A 17,764-nucleotide genomic window follows, 5' to 3' on the forward strand; every position below is an offset into this window, starting at 1 on the left:
TAACACAAAAGTGGATTGGGAAAACCAGGCCAGTACTGGACCTCGAGAGAGAATTTGTAGGATGTCTAAGGGATGGCTTTTTGGAACAGCTTGTTGTTGAGCCCACTAGGGGATTGGCTGTGCTGGATTGGGTGTTGTGTAATGATCCGGAGGTGATAAGAGAGCTTAAGGTTAAGGAACCCTTAGGGAACAGTGATCAAAATATGATCGAGTTCACATTGAATTTGAGAGAGAATAAATAAAATCCAATGTGTCGGTATTTCAATGGAATAAAGGAAATTACAATGGCATGAGAGGGGAACTGACCAAAGTTGACTGGAAAGGGACATTTTCAGGAAAGACAGCAGAGCAGCAATGGCTGGAGTTTCTGCGAAAAATGAGGGAAGTGCAAGGCAGATATATTCCAAATAAGAAGAAATTTTCAAAGGGAAGAAAGACACTACCGTGGCTGACAAGTGAAGTCAAAGTCAAAGTAAAAGCAAAAGAGGAAGCTTGAGCTAGTGGGAAGATGGAGGATTGGGGAGCTTTTAAACACTTGCAGAAGAAAACTAAGAAGCTCATTCGGAAGGAAAAGATAAATATCAAAGAAGATACTAAAAGATTTTAGGTATATAAAAGGTAAAAGAGAGTCGAGGGTAGATATAGGACCAATACAAAATGACGCTGGAGATATTGTAATGAGGGCGATTAAATTTGTGGAATTTGTTGCCATGAGCAGCTGTGAAGGCCAGGTCATTGGGTGTATTTAAGGCAGAGATAGATAGGTTCTTGATTAGCCAGGGCATCAAAGGATATGGGGAGAAGGCAGGGGAGTGGGGATGACTGGAAGAATTGGATCAGCCCATGATTGAATGGCGGAGCAGACTCAATGGGTCAAATGGCCTACTCTGCTCCTATATCTTATGGTCTTATATAGTCCGTACCAAAGCATTTAAACTGCCTGCTCCCATCGACCTGCATCAGGACCATAGCCCTCCATAACACTATAGTCCATGTACCTATCCAATTTTCTCTCAAAGGTTGAAATCAAGATTGCATGCACTGCTTATGCTGGTGGCTCATTCTGTATTGTCATGGCCCTCTGAGTGAAGAAGTTTCCCCTCATGTCCCCCTTAAACTTCTCACCTTTCACCTTTAACCCATGACTTCTAGTGTAGTCCCACATAACCTTAGTGGAAAGAGCCTGCTTGAACATGCCCTATCTATAGCCTTCATAATTTTGTATACCTCTATCAAATCTCCTCAGTCTTCCAAGTTCCAACGAATAACATAGTAACCTATTCAAAATAACATCCCATTTCCTGTACTCAATTCTTTGATTTATGAACCAATGTGTCAAAAGCTTTCTTTATGACCCTATTTATCGATGATGCCATTTTCAATAAATTATGGATCTGTGTTTCCAGATCTTTGTTCTACCACACTCCTCAGTCCCCTAGCATTCTCTGTGTAAGGCCTACCCTGGTAGGACCTACCGAAGTGCAACGCCTCACACTTGTCTGCATTAACCTGTAGCTGCCACTTTTCAGTCCATTTTTCCAGATCTCGCTGCAAGCCATTAGTCTTCCTTGTTGTCCACTACACCCCCAATCTTGGTGACATTCACAAAGTTCCTGATCCTGTTAACCACATTATCATCCAGATCATTGATATTCTGTAGATGACAAAAACAACGGGCCCTGCTCCGGTCCATACTGCATACCACTCGTCACAGGCCTCCAGTCAGAGAGGCAATCATCTACTACCGCTCTCTGGCTTTGTGGGAGATGCCAGTTGTAATCCAATGTACTACCTCATCTTGAATCCTGAATAACCTAACCTCCATGTGGGACCTTGTCAAATGCCTTGCTAAAGTTTATGTAGACAGCATCCACTGTCTTGCCTTCATTGACTTTCCTGGTAACTTCCTTGACCTATCATGCAGGAAGCCGTGCTGATTATCCCTGATCAGTCTGTCTATCAAAATGCTCATGTATCCAGTCTCTTCGAATACCTTCCCATAACTTTCCTGCTACTGATGTCAGGCTCAAAAGCCAATAATTTCCTGGTTTATTTTTAGAGCCTTAAACAACGAACAACATTACTCTAATCATCTGGTACTTCTCCTGTCTATAAGGATGATTTAAATATCTCTGCTAGGGTCCTGGCAATTTCTGCACATGCCTTCTGCAGAGTCTGAGGCAATATCTTATCATGCCCTGGGGATTTGTCCACTGTAATTTGCCTCGATACAGCAAACACCATTTCCTCTGTAATCTGTATAGTCCATGAAGTTGATGCTGTCTCCTGAGTAAATACAGATGCAAAAAATGCATTTATCATTTTCCCCACCTCTTTCTGGCTCCACGCATGGATTTCCATTCTGATCATCCAGAGCACCAATTTTGTCTCTTTTAATCCTTTTGCTCGAAAAATTCCTGTTCAATCTCTTGAGATTCCCCTTCATCTTGTCTTGTAACACAAACTCGTGCCTTCTTTTATCCCTTCTGATTTCTTTCTTAAGTGTTCTCTTGCATTTATTATACTCTCTAAACACCTCATTTGTTCCTGCCTATACCTGTAATGCACCTTTTTTCCTCCCCTTAACCAGGGCCTCAATATCTCTTGAAAACAAAGGTTCCTTACATCTGTTATCTTTACCTTTTATTCTGACTGGCAGATCCAGCTTTGTACTCTCAAAATTTCACTTTTGAAAACTCCCACTTACCAACTACACTTTTGTGTACTTGTCCCAAACCACAGTTGTGAGATCCTTTCTGATGCTATCAAAATTGGCCTTTCTCCCATTTAGAATCTCAACCCATGCACCAAACCTATCTTTTTTTTTCATATTTACTTGGGAAACTAAAGGCATTGTCATCAGTGGATGCAAAGTGTTCACAGACACAAACTTCTATCACCTGCCCAATCTCATTCCCTGATAGCAGATCAAGCATTGTATACTCTCTCATTGGTGCTTCTGTGTACTGATTCAGAAAACATTCCTGAACACATTTGAAAAACTGTCTGATTTGTTCCTCTAAATCCCTCCGACTGGCCCTATTAACATTGTCATGCCTTTCTTATGGGTGTAACTGAGTCGTAACACCTCACAAGACAAATTCTCCGGTCTGTCCTGACAGAGCGGTGTTGTGACATTTTCCCTGACTATGGGTCCTTTAATCCCTCACATTCTCATGTCTAAAACAATAGAATCCCAAAATGTGGTGCTGCAAGTCCATTCCCTCCTGCAACCCAGTCTCTCTAATGGCTGCAATAACATAATTCCAGGTGTTGATCCATGCCCTGAACTCATTTGCCTTTCCTATGTAAATACTTGCATTGAAATATGCACAGCTCAGATCATTAGTCACACCATGCTCAACCTTTTTTTCTCCACAAGCTCTCCACTATGTCCTGAAACTTTGGATCACTGTCTGGTTGCATTGTATCACCATCCTGTAAGGTTAAATTTTACTGTCCACCCCTCATACAATATGGCTTTTCAGAGTTACATAAATTCATTCCACCAGTTACTAAATTGTCCATATTCACTGCCCAAAGAATTGTAGTAAGAAAGCAAAATAAATATATTTCTGCTTTATTCTATTAGACAAGCGTTAACTCAAAAGTGCTTGTGTTTAATTTGTCTACTGAACAGCAGAATCCTTTTATTTCTGGACGTTCTGGCGTGCTGTTGAAATTATTGAATCTTCTCAGCACAGAAGGATGTCACTTGGCTAACTAAGGCTGTCTGCTCCTTGAAGAACAATACATGTACACTTCCTTGCTCATCCCATTATTTGCAAATTAATTCTCTACCCAATTTTTGAAAAGTCAAGAAATCTTCCCCTAACACTCCCCACTTCTCTGGCACTATTTTAATCTCCTCACTTTGAAGCTGAGAATTTTATCTCTGTGGCTAAGTATGGTATGACTATCGTGGCATATTAATGTGTATATAAATAACTTTGCTACTGTTCTTTCAGCTGAAATACAGTGCTGCTGTGGCTGCTAAGGAGGAACATAAAACCGTAATTAGAAAAAAGGAGCAAGAGATTAAGGAAATGAGAGAGACCATGGAAAGAATGAAAAATTCCAGTAAAGTTGAGGTAAGTATTAGATTCTACCCTTTAAGATCTAACTTCATATCATTAAAATACTCACTGAGAGCTGAACATTTATGATGACTCTTACGATGAGGCTTAATATTAACTTTTTGAACGAAAGTGCTTCTGCTTTAGCTTGGTAAACTACTGCCACTTTTATTAAGCTGCTTGAATTCCCGTACTCCAATATCCCCCTCCCCTTTCTTGATCTTTCTGTCTCCACCTCTGGAGATGGCTTATCTACTGATATCTACTATAAGCCTACAGACTCTCACAGCTACCTGGACTATTCCTCTTACCACCCTGTCTCTTGCAAAAATGCTATCCCCTTCTCACAATTCCTCTGTCTCCACTGCATCTGCTCTCAGGATGAGGCTTTTCATTCCAGGACGAAGGAGATGTCTTCCTTTTTTGAACAAAGGGGCTTCCCTTCGTCCACCATCAACTCTGCTCTCAGACGCATCTCTCCCATTTCCCGCACATCTGCCCTCACCCCATCCACCTGCAACCTCACTCGGGATAGGGTTCTCCTTGTTCTTACCTACCACCCCACCAGCCTCCAGGTCCAACGTATAAATCTCCGTAACTTCTGCCACCTCCAACGGGATCCCACTACCAAACACATTTTTCCCTCCCCCCCCCCCTCTGCTTTTCGCAGGGATCGCTCCCTACGCGACTCCCTTGTCCACTCGTCCCCCCCATCCCTTCCCACCGATCTCCCTCCTGGCACTTATCCTTGTAAACGGAACAAGTGCTACACCTGCCCTTACACTTCCTCCCTCACCACCATTCAGGGCCCCAGACAGTCCTTCCAGGTGAGGCGACACTTCACCTGTGAGTCGGCTGGTGTGGTATACTGCATCTGGAGCTCCCAGTGTGGCCTTTCATATATTGGTGAGACCCGACGCAAACTGGGAGACTGTTTTGCTGAACACCTACGCTCGGTCCACCAGAAAAAGCAGGATCTCCCAGTGGCCACACATTTTAATTCCATGTCCCATTCCCATTCTGATATGTCTATCCATGGCCTCCTCTATTGTCAAAATGAATCCAAACTCAGGTTGGAGGAACAGCACCTTATATACTGGCTGGGTAGCCTCCAACCTGATTGCATGAACATTGACTTCTCTAACTTCCATTAATGCCCCTCCTCCCCTTCTTACCCCATCCCTGACATATTTAGTTGTTTGCCTGTTCTCCATCTCCCTCTGGTGCTCCCCCCCACCCCCTTCTCCTGAGGCCTCCCGTCCCATGATCCTTTCCCTTCTCCAGTTCTGTATCACTTTCGCAAATCACCTTTCCAGCTCTTAGCTTCATCCCACCCCCTCCGGTCTACTCCTATCATTTCGCATTTCCCCCTCCCCCCACTACTTTCAAATCTCTTACTATCTTTCCTTTCGGTTAGTCCTGACGAAGAGTCTCGGCCCGAAACATCGACAGTGCTTCTCCCTATAGATGCTGCCTGGCCCGCTGTGTTCCACCAGCACTTTGTGTGTGTTGTTGTTTGAATCTCCAGCATCTGCAGATTTCCTCGTGTTTGCTCCAATATGCATGAGCACTTTGTATGTTTCAGTCTTCGGGTACCTTGATTATTAAATTCTGTTGTACATATTGGTCGATTGCCCTAATTATTTGTTTCAAGATTTCATTTGGCATTTTCCATATGAAAATGTGAATTTATTTTTTTTTTAAAGTACTTTTAAAAGTGCATGTCTTAGCTTCAACTATTTGTTGTTTCTCAAGTTCCTTAAAATTAATCAGCCTTGGAACCTTCATTTTATTACTTGGTTGAGGTAATAGAGACTGTTGTGATGCAAGAAAAAAGTAGCAGTTAATACTGCATTTTGGCCATTACAGTAACAGAATTTACTAATCCTCAACTAAAAACTTCAGATGCAGGATAAAATTCACTCTGATTTTGTGTGTGTGTGTCCGTGTCCGTGTCCATGTACGCATGCACACACGGTTGGGGGAAAGAGTGAAGAATTTTGTCCCAAGTTGTCTTGACATATGTGCAGATGACAAGTTACACTAAATTGTGAGTACAGTATGGACAATTTTTTTAAAAAAGTGCAATCTCCATTTCTTTCTCCCATACCCGCTCCGCACATGAGCATCACCTGTAAAGTGAAACTCCAGGGCATGCTGACGTGTGGACCAGGGAGTCGCGAAGGGAACGATCCCTGCGCAAAGCAGAGAGGGGTAGAGAGGGAAAGATGTCCTTAGTGGTGGGGTCCTGTTGAAGGTGGCGGAAGTTGCAGAGGATAATATGCTGGATCCGGAGGCTGGTGGGGTGGTAGGTGAGGACAAGGGGAACACGGTCCCTGTTGTGACGGGAGGATGGGGTGAGGGACAAAGTGCGGGAAATGGAGGAGATGCAGGTGAGGGCATCATTGATGATGGCAGAAGGGAAACCACGATCCTTAAAGAAAGAGGACATTTGAGATGTCTTGGAACGGAAAGCCTCATCCTTGGAATAGATGCGGCGGAGACAGAGGAACTGGGAATAGGGAATAGAATTTTTACATTTGGCAGGGTGGGAAGAGGTATAATCAAGGTAGTTATGGGAGTCAGTGGGTTTATAGAAGATGTCAGTGGACAGTCTGTCTCCAGAGATGGAGACCAAGAGATCGAGAAAGAGGAGAGAAGTGTCCGAGATGGACCAAGTGAATTTGAGGGCTGGGTGGAAGTTAGAGGCAAAGTCGATGAAATTGACGAGCTCAGCATGAGTGCAGGAAGCAGCACCAATGTAGTCGTCAATGTAGTGAAGGAAAAGTTGGGGAGCAGTACCAGTATAGATTTGGACCATAGACTGTTCCACATAACCCACGAAGAGGCAGGCATAGCTAGGGCCCATGCAAGTGCCCATAGCTACAGCCTTGGTCTGAAGAAAGTGGGAAGAGCCGAAAGAGAAGTTATTAAGTGTGAGTACCAGTTCCGCCAACCGGAGGAGTGTGGTGGTGTTGGGGAACTGGTGAGGTCTATTGCCAAGAAAGTAGCGGAGGGCTTTGAGGCCTTCTGGATGGGGAATTGAAGTGTATAAGGACTGGACATCCATAGTGAAAATGAAGCGATCGGCATATTATCCTCCGCAACTTCTGCCACCTTCAACAGGACCCCACCACTAAGATAGATAGATAGATACTTTATTCATCCCCATGGGGAAATTCAACATTTTTTCCAATGTCCCATACACTTGTTTTAGCAAAACTAATTACATAAATTACTCAGTAAAAATATGATATGCATCTAAATCACTCTCTCAAAAAGCATTAATGATAGCTTTTAAAAAGTTCTTAAGTAGTTTACTTAGATACATTAAATACAATCAACCCCGGCACTTTAACATATCTTACTCCTGGCGGTTGAATTGTAAAGCCTAATGGCATTGGGGAGTATTGACCTCTTCATCCTGTCTGAGGAGCATTGAGAAGCACATCTTCCCCTCTCTACCCCTCTGCTTTTCGCAGGGATCATTCCCTCCGCGACTGCCTGGTGTACACATCCCTCCCCACAGATCTCCCACCTGGTACTTATCCCTGCAAGCGTAAGTGCTACACCTGTCCCTACACCTTCTCTCTTACCACCATTCAGGGCCCCAAACAGTCCTTCCAGGTGAGGCAACACTTCACTTGTGAGTCTGTTGGGGTAATCTATTGCACCCGGTGCGGCCGCCTCTATATCGGCGAGACCCGAAGCAGATTGGGGGACCACTTCGTCGAGCACCTCCGCTCCGTCCGCCACAACAGACAGGATCTCCCGGTTGCTGCCCACTTCAACTCTGCTTCACATTCCCATTCGGTTAAGTCCATACATGGCCTCCTATACCGTCTGGGTAGTCTCCAGCCCCTTGGCATGAACATTGAATTCTCCAACTTCTGGTAATTCCCTCCCTCTCCATTCCCTCATCCCACTTTCACTCTGCCTCCTCTTCCAGCTGCCTATTACCTCTCTCATGACTCTGCCTTCTTCTACTACCCATAGTGCTTTCCCCTTGCATTCCTTCTTCACCTCTCCTGCCTATCCCCCACCCCTTGATCTTTCCTCTGATTGGTTTTCCACCCTCCCCCCACCTTCTTTATAGGGCCCCTGCCTCCTCCTCCTTCAGTCCTGATGAAGGGTCTCGGCCCAAAACATTGACTGCTCATTTCAACGGATGCTGCCCAACCTGCTGAGTTCCTCCAGCTTGTTTGTACTTATAAAACTTTGGTTAGGTCACATCTGGAATATTACGTACAGTTCCAGTCCCCCTTTTATAGGATGAATGTCAAGGCTTTGGAGAGGGAGCAGAAGAGGTTTACCAGGATGCTGCCTGGTTTAGAGGGCATGTGCTGTCACGAGAGGCTGGACAATCTTGGGTTGTTTTCTCTGGAGCAGCGGAGGCTGAGGGGTGATCAGGTAAAAGTTTATAAGATTGAGAGGCAGTAAGGGAGTATCTTTTTTTTCCCCCAGGGTAGAAATGTCTAATACTCAGAGGAGGTGCATTGAAGGTGAGAAGGAGGATGCAAGTTTTTTTAACTCAATGATGGATGTCTGGTACAATGGTAGAGGCAAACACATTAGAGGTTTTTAAGAGAAGTTTAGATGGGCACATGAATATGAGGAAACTGGTAGGAGAGATTAGTTTTGAGGGGCTTTGATTACTTTTTTAGCTGGTTTTGTATAACATTGTGGGCTGAAGGGCCTGTTCCTGTGTTGCGCTGTTCTACAGTCTGTTACTACTTGAATGTAATGAATTGATAAGTAGGGAAGGTGTGTAAGGTAAGTTTTTAATTGTACCTTGATCCATATGTAAATAATAAACCAATCCCAATCAAATGAGTTCTACTTTTGGATGGCTCACAAAGAGTATGCAACATGTTACAGGTATGTTTGTTAATTGGAATGAAATGTGGGATAGGTCTAACGTTGTTTGGGTGATGTATAGATATGTAAGAGCGAAGTGCTGAAAGTTGTCATCGACAGTGTTCTCTGTACTGCCCGTTGTACCTACTATGCTGATCCCATTTATCCATTCATCGGTGGCTCAGGTGCTTATCTAAATGCTGCTTGAATAGTGTATGCCTCCACCACCTGTCCAAGCAATAGATGATGGCTTTGTCATCTCATGGAAAAACAAATAAATATGCACTGGACGGTGTTCTCAGACCTTGTTTTTACATTGTCAGATGGAGATGCTGTACGAAGATCTCACTAATACCTATCAGCAGCTTGAGCAACAAACAGAATACTCGAAGGAACTGGCAGCCAAGTTGCAGCTGATGCAAGAAGAAGCAGAGAAAAGTAAAAGAACCATTAAGGAACTTAACAGTCAGGTAATTAAATCAAAAGCTGCCTTTCTGGTTGTTACAATGAAGCAAAACAGTATCTCTTGAGTCCTTGCTAGCCCTGGTCTTTATTGTTGGAACTACATATCTATTTTCTGTCCTTTGGAGCCATATATCCATTTTCTGTCTGCACAGTATTATATTTTGTGGTGTGCTTATTATGGTCATCTGTCCTGAGATTTGGAGTGTGGTTGAAGCAAATGAGTATAGTTAGGTATTCTCACTTTGTTTTAGTCTAATGAAGAGCGGTTGAGCCACTAAGATGCTAAGATTGCTATATTGCTGATTTAGTTTCGTTAGATTTTTATCGCTATAAGATCATTCGTCTTAGATTTCGTAATAAAGGATTGTACATACCTTTCTCGACTTTGGAGACTCGTTTGAGTACCCTGGCTTCCTGTCTCAGCGGTTTTGCTTTGTTTTAAAGTAAACACTACATTTTGTCAACAAAAGAATAGTTATACAAAATAAACACCAGTCTACGGCAAAGGATTGCTTCAGACCTGTTAGCAAAATTAGGACAACACGTCAGAAACTCAAACAGCTTGCGGTAAGATTGTCTGTGATCTTTTGTTGAATCATGCTGTGTATTTGTGGTTTGAACATAGTTTTGAATGGTCAGTGCTGCCTATCCATTAGGCAAATACAACGTGATTGAGCAAAGGTCCCTAAGAATTAGTTGTTTTGTTTTATTGATGTGCTAAATATTATGATTGCCGACCATTTGAATTGAAGGCTGTTTTTCCAGTCTGGTTCGGTCTGGTAGATGTGCAGATAGTTTGTTTGAGTACAATTGTTGAATAGAACATTGTTGGTACTGTGGTGTGAACAAAGTTAATTGTGAATCGCTCTACTAGAGAAAGTAACATGAGTGTACTGAAGCATGGAATTGGTGCCACCCTGTGCTTGGAACTTGCTATAAAGATCTACCTCTGGATGGGGTCTCTTTGGGTGAACTTCCATTTACATGTGTAGGAGTGGACTACTTTGGACCTTTTGAGGTGAAAAGCAAAAGGAGTAGAGTGAATAACTATGGGATCCTATTGACTTCTTTACGCACAGATTCCTTTGTTAATGCACTTCGCTTTTTTAGCAAGACAAAGACAGGTTCCTAAACTGTGCTCTGATAATGCGATAAACTTTGGAGTTGAGCGTGAATTGCAAGAAGCCATTGAGATGTGGAATCATTCATGAATCAGAAATGCCCTTTTTGAACAAGGAATTAAGTAGATTTTAATCCTTTCCTACATTGGAGAAACATGGAAGCGATTGGTTAGGTCTGTGCAAAAGGTCTTCTGTTCCACCATGAAGATCAGGTCCTTGATGAAGAGCATTTCAACATAGTTCTTTGTGTAGCAGAGGCTCTTATCAATGGCTATCCAATTGCTAAGCATCCTCTTACCCAATGACCCAACCATGTGTTGCACTGTCCTTACCACCAGGAGAGCTCCAAAAGGAAGACATTTATGCTCATTGTAAATGGAAGCAGGTCCTCTACATGTCAAACTTGTGTTGGAAATGGTGTCAAGAAGTATTTACCAGTTACAGGGATGTCAGTAGCGGTCAGGTATAAAACACAAATACAGCTCAGGAGCCATTCAAATTCAAGAAGCTGAGTGGAGGAGGAGTGAACTCTGTCCAATACATCGCAGGCATATTCTTTCCCAATGTCAGTCATATTTACTGAGGCACTGACTCAGGTTGGCAACATCTCCGCCATCGAAGCCATGCCATCTTCTCACTGCTACCATTGGACAGGACTCTGAAGCCTTGCACCACCAGCTACTTCTCTTCAGCCATTCCTCCAGATAGCAATTCTTTTAAATTATTTCACCTTTTCTATGCCTTCTACTTGTTCTTTTTGTATTGTTGGTGCCTGTGATGTATAGTTTGGATCTTGATCAAAGGATCCGGCACTATGCTATGTCTTGAGATCTGACTTGTGGAAAGAAACCAAAGACAGCACACAGGGTCATGAACAACTCCATCTCGAAGCGTCGAGGAAGATTGAAGCCTTGAGATGAAGGTGTTCAGACCCAGTCAGCAAGCGCTGCAGAAGGAGGCCACCAAGATGACTGCATTTGAACCCAGTCAGCTAGCGCTCCCAACGGGGCCTGGGGGTTAGCCATTGCTCCCAACAGAGGCCATTTGGGCAAGGAGTGTGTTCTGAGTCACAGAAGGACTGTTTGATGTTCTGAGAATTATGTAATTGGACTATGCTTTATACTGATCTCCTTAGTTTTTTGGCATTTTCTTTCTTGTCACCAGTTGGCTGGTGGGTGATCTCTAAGTTCTTTGTGGGTGGGGAGGGGATAAGAAGTTTCTGATGCTACTGTCACTGTTCTTTTTTTGTGAGGGTTGCTGTTTTTTTTCTGGGGAGGGGTTGGGTGTGTTATTATTGATGCCTTTCTACAAGTGAGGGGTTTGGTCGCTGTTTTTTCTGTGGGGGAAGAGGTCAGGGGTTGTTACTACTGCTTGTTTTTTTCCCTGATGGGAGGTGACAGGGATGGTAGTGTTGCTGTTTTTCTGTGGAGGAGGGGGTGGTGGGATTGTAGTGTTGCTGTTTTTCTGTGGAGGAGGGGGTGGTGGGATTGTCGTGTTGCTGTTCTGTGGAGGAGGGGGTCGTGGGATTGTAGTGTTGCTGTTCTGTGGAGGAGGGGGTGGTGGGATTGTAGTGTTGCTGTTTTTCTGTGGAGGAGGGGGTGGTGGGATTGTCGTGTTGCTGTTCTGTGGAGGAGGGGGTCGTGGGATTGTAGTGTTGCTGTTCTGTGGAGGAGGGGGTGGTGGGATTGTAGTGTTGCTGTTTTTCTGTGGAGGAGGGGGTGGTGGGATTGTCGTGTTGCTGTTCTGTGGAGGAGGGGGTGGTGGGATTGTCGTGTTGCTGTTCTGTGGAGGAGGGGGTGGTGGGATTGTCGTGTTGCTGTTCTGTGGAGGAGGGGGTCGTGGGATTGTAGTGTTGCTGTTCTGTGGAGGAGGGGGGGGTGGGATTGTTGTGTTGCTGTTCTGTGGAGGAGGGGGTGGTGGGATTGTCGTGTTGCTGTTCTGTGGAGGAGGGGGTCATGGGATTGTAGTGTTGCTGTTTTTCTGCGGAGGAGGGGGTAGGAGATTCTATTGTTTTTCTATAGAGAAGGTATTGGGGATTGTATTGTTGCTGTTTTCTGCAGTGAGAGGGTGGGGGATTCTGGGCTCTGCAAGTTTTGTTTCTTTTACTTTTTCATGTGTATTTCATAGCTATTTGAAGAAGACAAATATCAGATGTATTGTACACACATACTTGGACAATAAAATGAATCTTGAACCATTCAATTCTTAAACCAGCCTATACCACAATTATCACCATCGCAGTATTGCAACACTATGTTCAATTTGCACTTTATAGACTTCAGAAACATAAACATAGAAAACCTACAGCACAATACAGGCCCTTCGGCCTACAAAGTTGTGCTGAACATGTCCCTCCCTTGGAAATTACTAGGCTTACCCATAACCCTCTTTTTCTAAGCTCCATGTACCTATCCAGAAGTCTCTTAAAAGACCCTATCATATTCACCTCCACCACTGTTGCCAGCAGCCCATTCCGCACACTCACCACTCTGAGTAAAAAAAAAACTTACCCCTGACATCTCTTCTGCACCTACTCCCCAGCACCTTAAACCTGTGTCTTCTTGTGGCAACCATTTCAGCCCTGAGAAAAAGCCTCTGACTATCGACACGATCAATGCCTCTCATCATCTTATACACCTCTATCAGGTCACCTCTCATCCTCCTTCACTCCAAGGAGAAAAGGCCGAGTTCACTCAACCTATTCTCATGAGTCATGCTCCCCAATCTAGGCAACATCCTTGTAATCTTCTCTGCACCCTTTCTATGGTTTCCACATCCTTCCTGTAGGGAGGTTCTAATTGTGTTATTTTTGTATAATTTATATAGTTTGATTTATATTTTTCTTGTGAATATTGTGTAACTGATGCTATGTGATGCTGCTGAAAGTACATTTTCATTTAAATTGTATGGCAACGAGCTCAACTTTGATTTTGAAATAGCAATAGCTGTCTGCACCAGCTACTGTGATAGTAGCAGAATAAATTTTATTCTTAAAACGTTAATTATCTTTCTGCTCTTTGCTTCCCCGCAGACTCCCTGTACGCCTGGATCTCCAGCATATCCATTTCGAACCCCAGAGCAGCACCAGAGGCAATTGGATCAAAATGCAATTCAAGCTTCCTTTGAAGTGTTGGCTGAGATGGAGTTAGAAAGGGAATCCAAGAATAAACAGATTCTACAACTCAAAGTAGTGTACAAGAGATTGAATTCATTTTGGTTTTTAATGATTATTAAGCCGTTGTTTTTATGGACTGTTGCAAAATTCTAAAACTGCAAGTGAACAGAACAGTATGGTAGAGGAACAGCCCTTTCAGCCCACAATTTCTGTGTCAACTATGATGTCAGTTCAAGCTAATCCCATTTGTCTGTTTCTAATCAAGCTCCTTCTATTCCTTGCCTGTTCATGTTCCTGTATAAATAGTTCTTAAACATTGTTGTCCTACCTGCTTTCACTATCTTCCTCTGACAGTACTTTCCAGGCACCTGCCACTCTGCCTTGTAAACTTCCCCTCTCATTATTCAAACTAAGCCCTTTAGTTGACATTGCCATGCTGAGGCAAAGGTTTTGACTGTTTACCCTCCCTGTCCCTCTCATAATTTTAAATAATCTGTCAGATGTCCTCTCAACCTCTGATGTTCCAGGGGGAAAAAATTCCAAGTTTGTCCAATCCTTTCAGTTGATGTGCTTTAATCCAGGCAATATCCTGGTAAAGCTCTTAAGCACAGTCCTCAAGCCTCCACATACAACCAGAAATGCACAATGCTCCAAACGTGGCCTAACAAAAATTCTATGTAGTGGAATCATGACTTCTTGACTCAATGCCCTAATGATAAAGGCATGTGGGATCTTTGCCTTCATTACCTTATATCTGCTTGGATTGGCACTTTCAGGGAGTTATAGACTTGGACCTTAAAATCCTTCTGTACATCATCCTCTTAATGGTCCAACTTTCATTTGACTTCCCGAAGTGCAACACATCATGGTTGTCCAAATTAAGCACCGTCTCCCATTTCTCTGCCTATGTTTTCAACTCCTGCTATATCCTTTGAGGAACTTCTTCACTATGCACAATTCTGCCAATATTTGTTTTCTGTAAACATAATAGACCTCCTCCATTCTCATTCAGATCTTTCTTATATTTGTATATATCACAAACAAGGGGTTTTAGTATCTATCCCTGTAGAACACCATTAGTCACACACCTCCAATGAGGATAATGCCCTTCCAATCACTACCTTCTGTTTTCTATGGTTAAACTAATTTTGAATACAATCTACCAAGTCTCCATGGATTCTGTGTGCCTTAATCTTTGGACTTTCTTGTTATCAAAGTGTCATAGTGCATAACATAGTTTAGTTTTGACCTCATTTTGCTCATGATATCACAATATATTCCAGACTGATCAAAGTGAAAGCAGAATTTATTGGGCACTGCAGATCTCAACCTGGAGAAGAGTAGAGTTTTGCTTCTGGATCTGTTCCGATTGAAAGATGGCAAATGCAGTCCCAATATTTAAGTTGGGAGAGGAAATTGGGAATTGACCAGTGAGCTTCACGGGTCAGCCAATACTGTTGCTGAGGAAGTGGTTACAGAACACTTAAATAATATGATTGGCAGAATTTCTATGGATTTATGAAAGGATAATCCTATTTGACAAAGCTTTTGGAATGTTTTGAGGTTGCAACTTGTGGTTTAGAAATAGACCAAATTGAAAACTAATAAGCAGACTATGTAATAGGAGGGTTGTGAGGGCTGTTTTGTTTCAAGTTTTCTGATACAAATCTGGGTGGTAGTGTGAGGAGGATTCAGGACACTTTGAAGTATAGTGCAAGTGAATAAGTGAAGCTATAATGTAGAAAACTGATAAGGCTTGTGAAAACGTGCTTTAAATAGTGAGAGATTCAAAAGTGGTGCTCGGAGGAATCACGAAGTTAGTATACATGCTGTGTAGCCAACAAGGAAGGTAAAAAAAAGTTAACTTGTATTGCAAGATGATTTGGATGCAAATGTAGAGGCATCTTGCTTCAGTCATAGAACCCTGGCAAGATGGCATCAGAAATACATCCAGGTCTGATATCCTTCTTTACGTAACTCACAGCAATTGTTCACTGGGCTCCTGTTACATAAATCCTGTAGCAACTATTGATAACCCAACATCAGTGACACATGAAATTTACAGATACCAATGTTTAAGCATGACTGCAGCATCAGTTTAAGAAGTGATATTTTTTAAAATTACAGTAAAAGGAGTAAAGAATTTTGTTTACTAATTTCCATAAATGTTCTTCAACACTTGGCAAAATTAACACTTGTGAAGTTAACCTGAGGAAATCTGCAGATGCTGGAAATTCAAGTAACACACAAAACACTGGTGGAACACAGCAGGCCAGGTAGCATCTATAGGAAGAAGTACAGTTCTGACGAAGGGTCTTGGCCCGAAACGTCAACAGTGCTTCTTCCTATAGATGCTGCTTGGACTGCTGCGTTCCACCAGCATTTTGTGTGTGTTACTTGTGAAGTTGTGTGGTTTTGGCTATAAACCCAAATTAACTAACCAGATTAAATGTTGTATATACACTTTGATAAATCTCTGGAAAGATGATAAATGTTGTAGTGAAGAAACCTGAAAAATCACCTCTGCCTTCCCATGCAAGCCTTTCTGAAATGTGTGAATTATTTCAAAAATACTTTATATAAAGAAAAAGTGTGAGGGAACTTGGATTGCTTCAGTTCACCACCTAATTTTCACCTTGGATGTCCAATCCCTATACACTTCTATCCCCGATCAAGAAGACCTTTAAAATTTTCTACTTCTTCCTCAGTGGGGAAAAAAACAACTGGTTGCCCTCCACCACCACCACCATCCACCTGGCTGATCAGGTCCTCTCGCTCAACAATTTCTCCTTCTGCTCCTCCCACTCTCTCCAGACGAGGGATAGCCATGGGCGCCCACGTGGACCCCAGCTATGCCTGCCTTTTTGCTGGTTTCGTAGAACAGTCCATGTTCCAAGCCTTCCCTGATAATGATCCCCAACTTTTTCTCCACTACTTTGACAACCGCATTGGCGCTACTTCATGCACCCATGCTGAGCTCGTCAGTTTCACCTACTTTGCCTCTGACTTCAACCCTGCCCTTAAATTCATTTGGTCTATTTCTGACACTTCCCTCCCCTTTCTCGATCTCTTTGTCTCCATCTCTGAAGCCAAACTGTCGACCAACATTTTTTAAAGTATAAATCTACCAATTCCTGTGGTTATCTTCTCTATACCACTTCCTACCCTGTCTCCTTTAAAAATGCTATTTCCTTTTCTTAGTTCCTTCTGAATCTATTCTTTCCCTTCCAAGACACCAGAAACTTTGTCCTCTATTTCCTGAACATCTGCGCTCAGCCTATCTTTCCTCTGCCTCAACAGTGATAGAGTTCCTCTTGTCCTTGCCTATCAACACATCATCCTCTGCAACTTCCGCATCTCCAAAGGGATTTTACCAATAAACAGACTCTTACCTCTCCCTACCTCCACCCCACCCCCCTTCTTGCAGGGAATGCTCCCTCTGTGATTCCCTTGTCCATTCTTCCTTCCTCACTAATTTCCCTCCCAGCACTTATCCCTGGAAGCAGCCACCTGCCTATGCATTCCTCCCTCACCTCCATTCAGGAGCCCTAACGGTGGCCTCGTCACAATACAAGAGGACGCCATGGACTGACATGTCCAAATGGGAAAAGTATTGCTCCTCCATTTCATCTGCGAATTTCCTGGGGTCATCTATTGTGTCCGATGCTCTCAATACAGCCTCCTCTACCTTGGTGAGACATAATGTAAATTGGGTGACCGCTTTATCAAGTACTTCCGTTCAATCCACCTAAAGCAGAACATCATTTTAATTCTGATTCCTTTTCCCATTTGGACATGTCAGTCTATGGCCGCCTCTTGTATCGCCATGAGGCCACCCTCAGGATGGAGGAACAATACCTTTTATCCTGTCTGGGCTGATGGCATGAATATTGAATACTCCTTCCGGTTTAAAAAAAATCTCTACCCCTCCCCTCTTCTTTTCCCCACTCTGGCCTTTTCCTCTTCTCACCTGCCTCTGGGTTCCTTCCTCCATCCCTTTTTCCTGTGGTCTACTCTCCTCTCTTATCAGAATCCTTCCTCTTCAGCCCTTTACCTTTCCTACCCAGTTGGCTTCACCCATCACCTGCCAGCTAGACACATTCCCCTCCGCAACCTTTTCATTCTGGCGT

General features: G+C 43.2%; 1 protein-coding gene across 1 annotated transcript in view; it reads left to right on the top strand.

The window, feature by feature from the left end:
- Window positions 1-17,764, top strand: part of kif15 (kinesin family member 15) — a 176,819-nt gene that overhangs the window by 131,006 nt on the left and 28,049 nt on the right. The window contains exons 26-28 of the mRNA XM_073072971.1: window positions 3,969-4,091; window positions 9,257-9,403; window positions 13,551-13,706. Coding sequence (XP_072929072.1) covers window positions 3,969-4,091; window positions 9,257-9,403; window positions 13,551-13,706 — 426 coding nt within the window. The remainder of the gene's footprint in view (window positions 1-3,968; window positions 4,092-9,256; window positions 9,404-13,550; window positions 13,707-17,764) is intronic.

This window comes from Hemitrygon akajei, chromosome 20 (assembly GCF_048418815.1).
Source record: "Hemitrygon akajei chromosome 20, sHemAka1.3, whole genome shotgun sequence".
In the NCBI taxonomy this organism is placed as follows: domain Eukaryota; kingdom Metazoa; phylum Chordata; class Chondrichthyes; order Myliobatiformes; family Dasyatidae; genus Hemitrygon; species Hemitrygon akajei.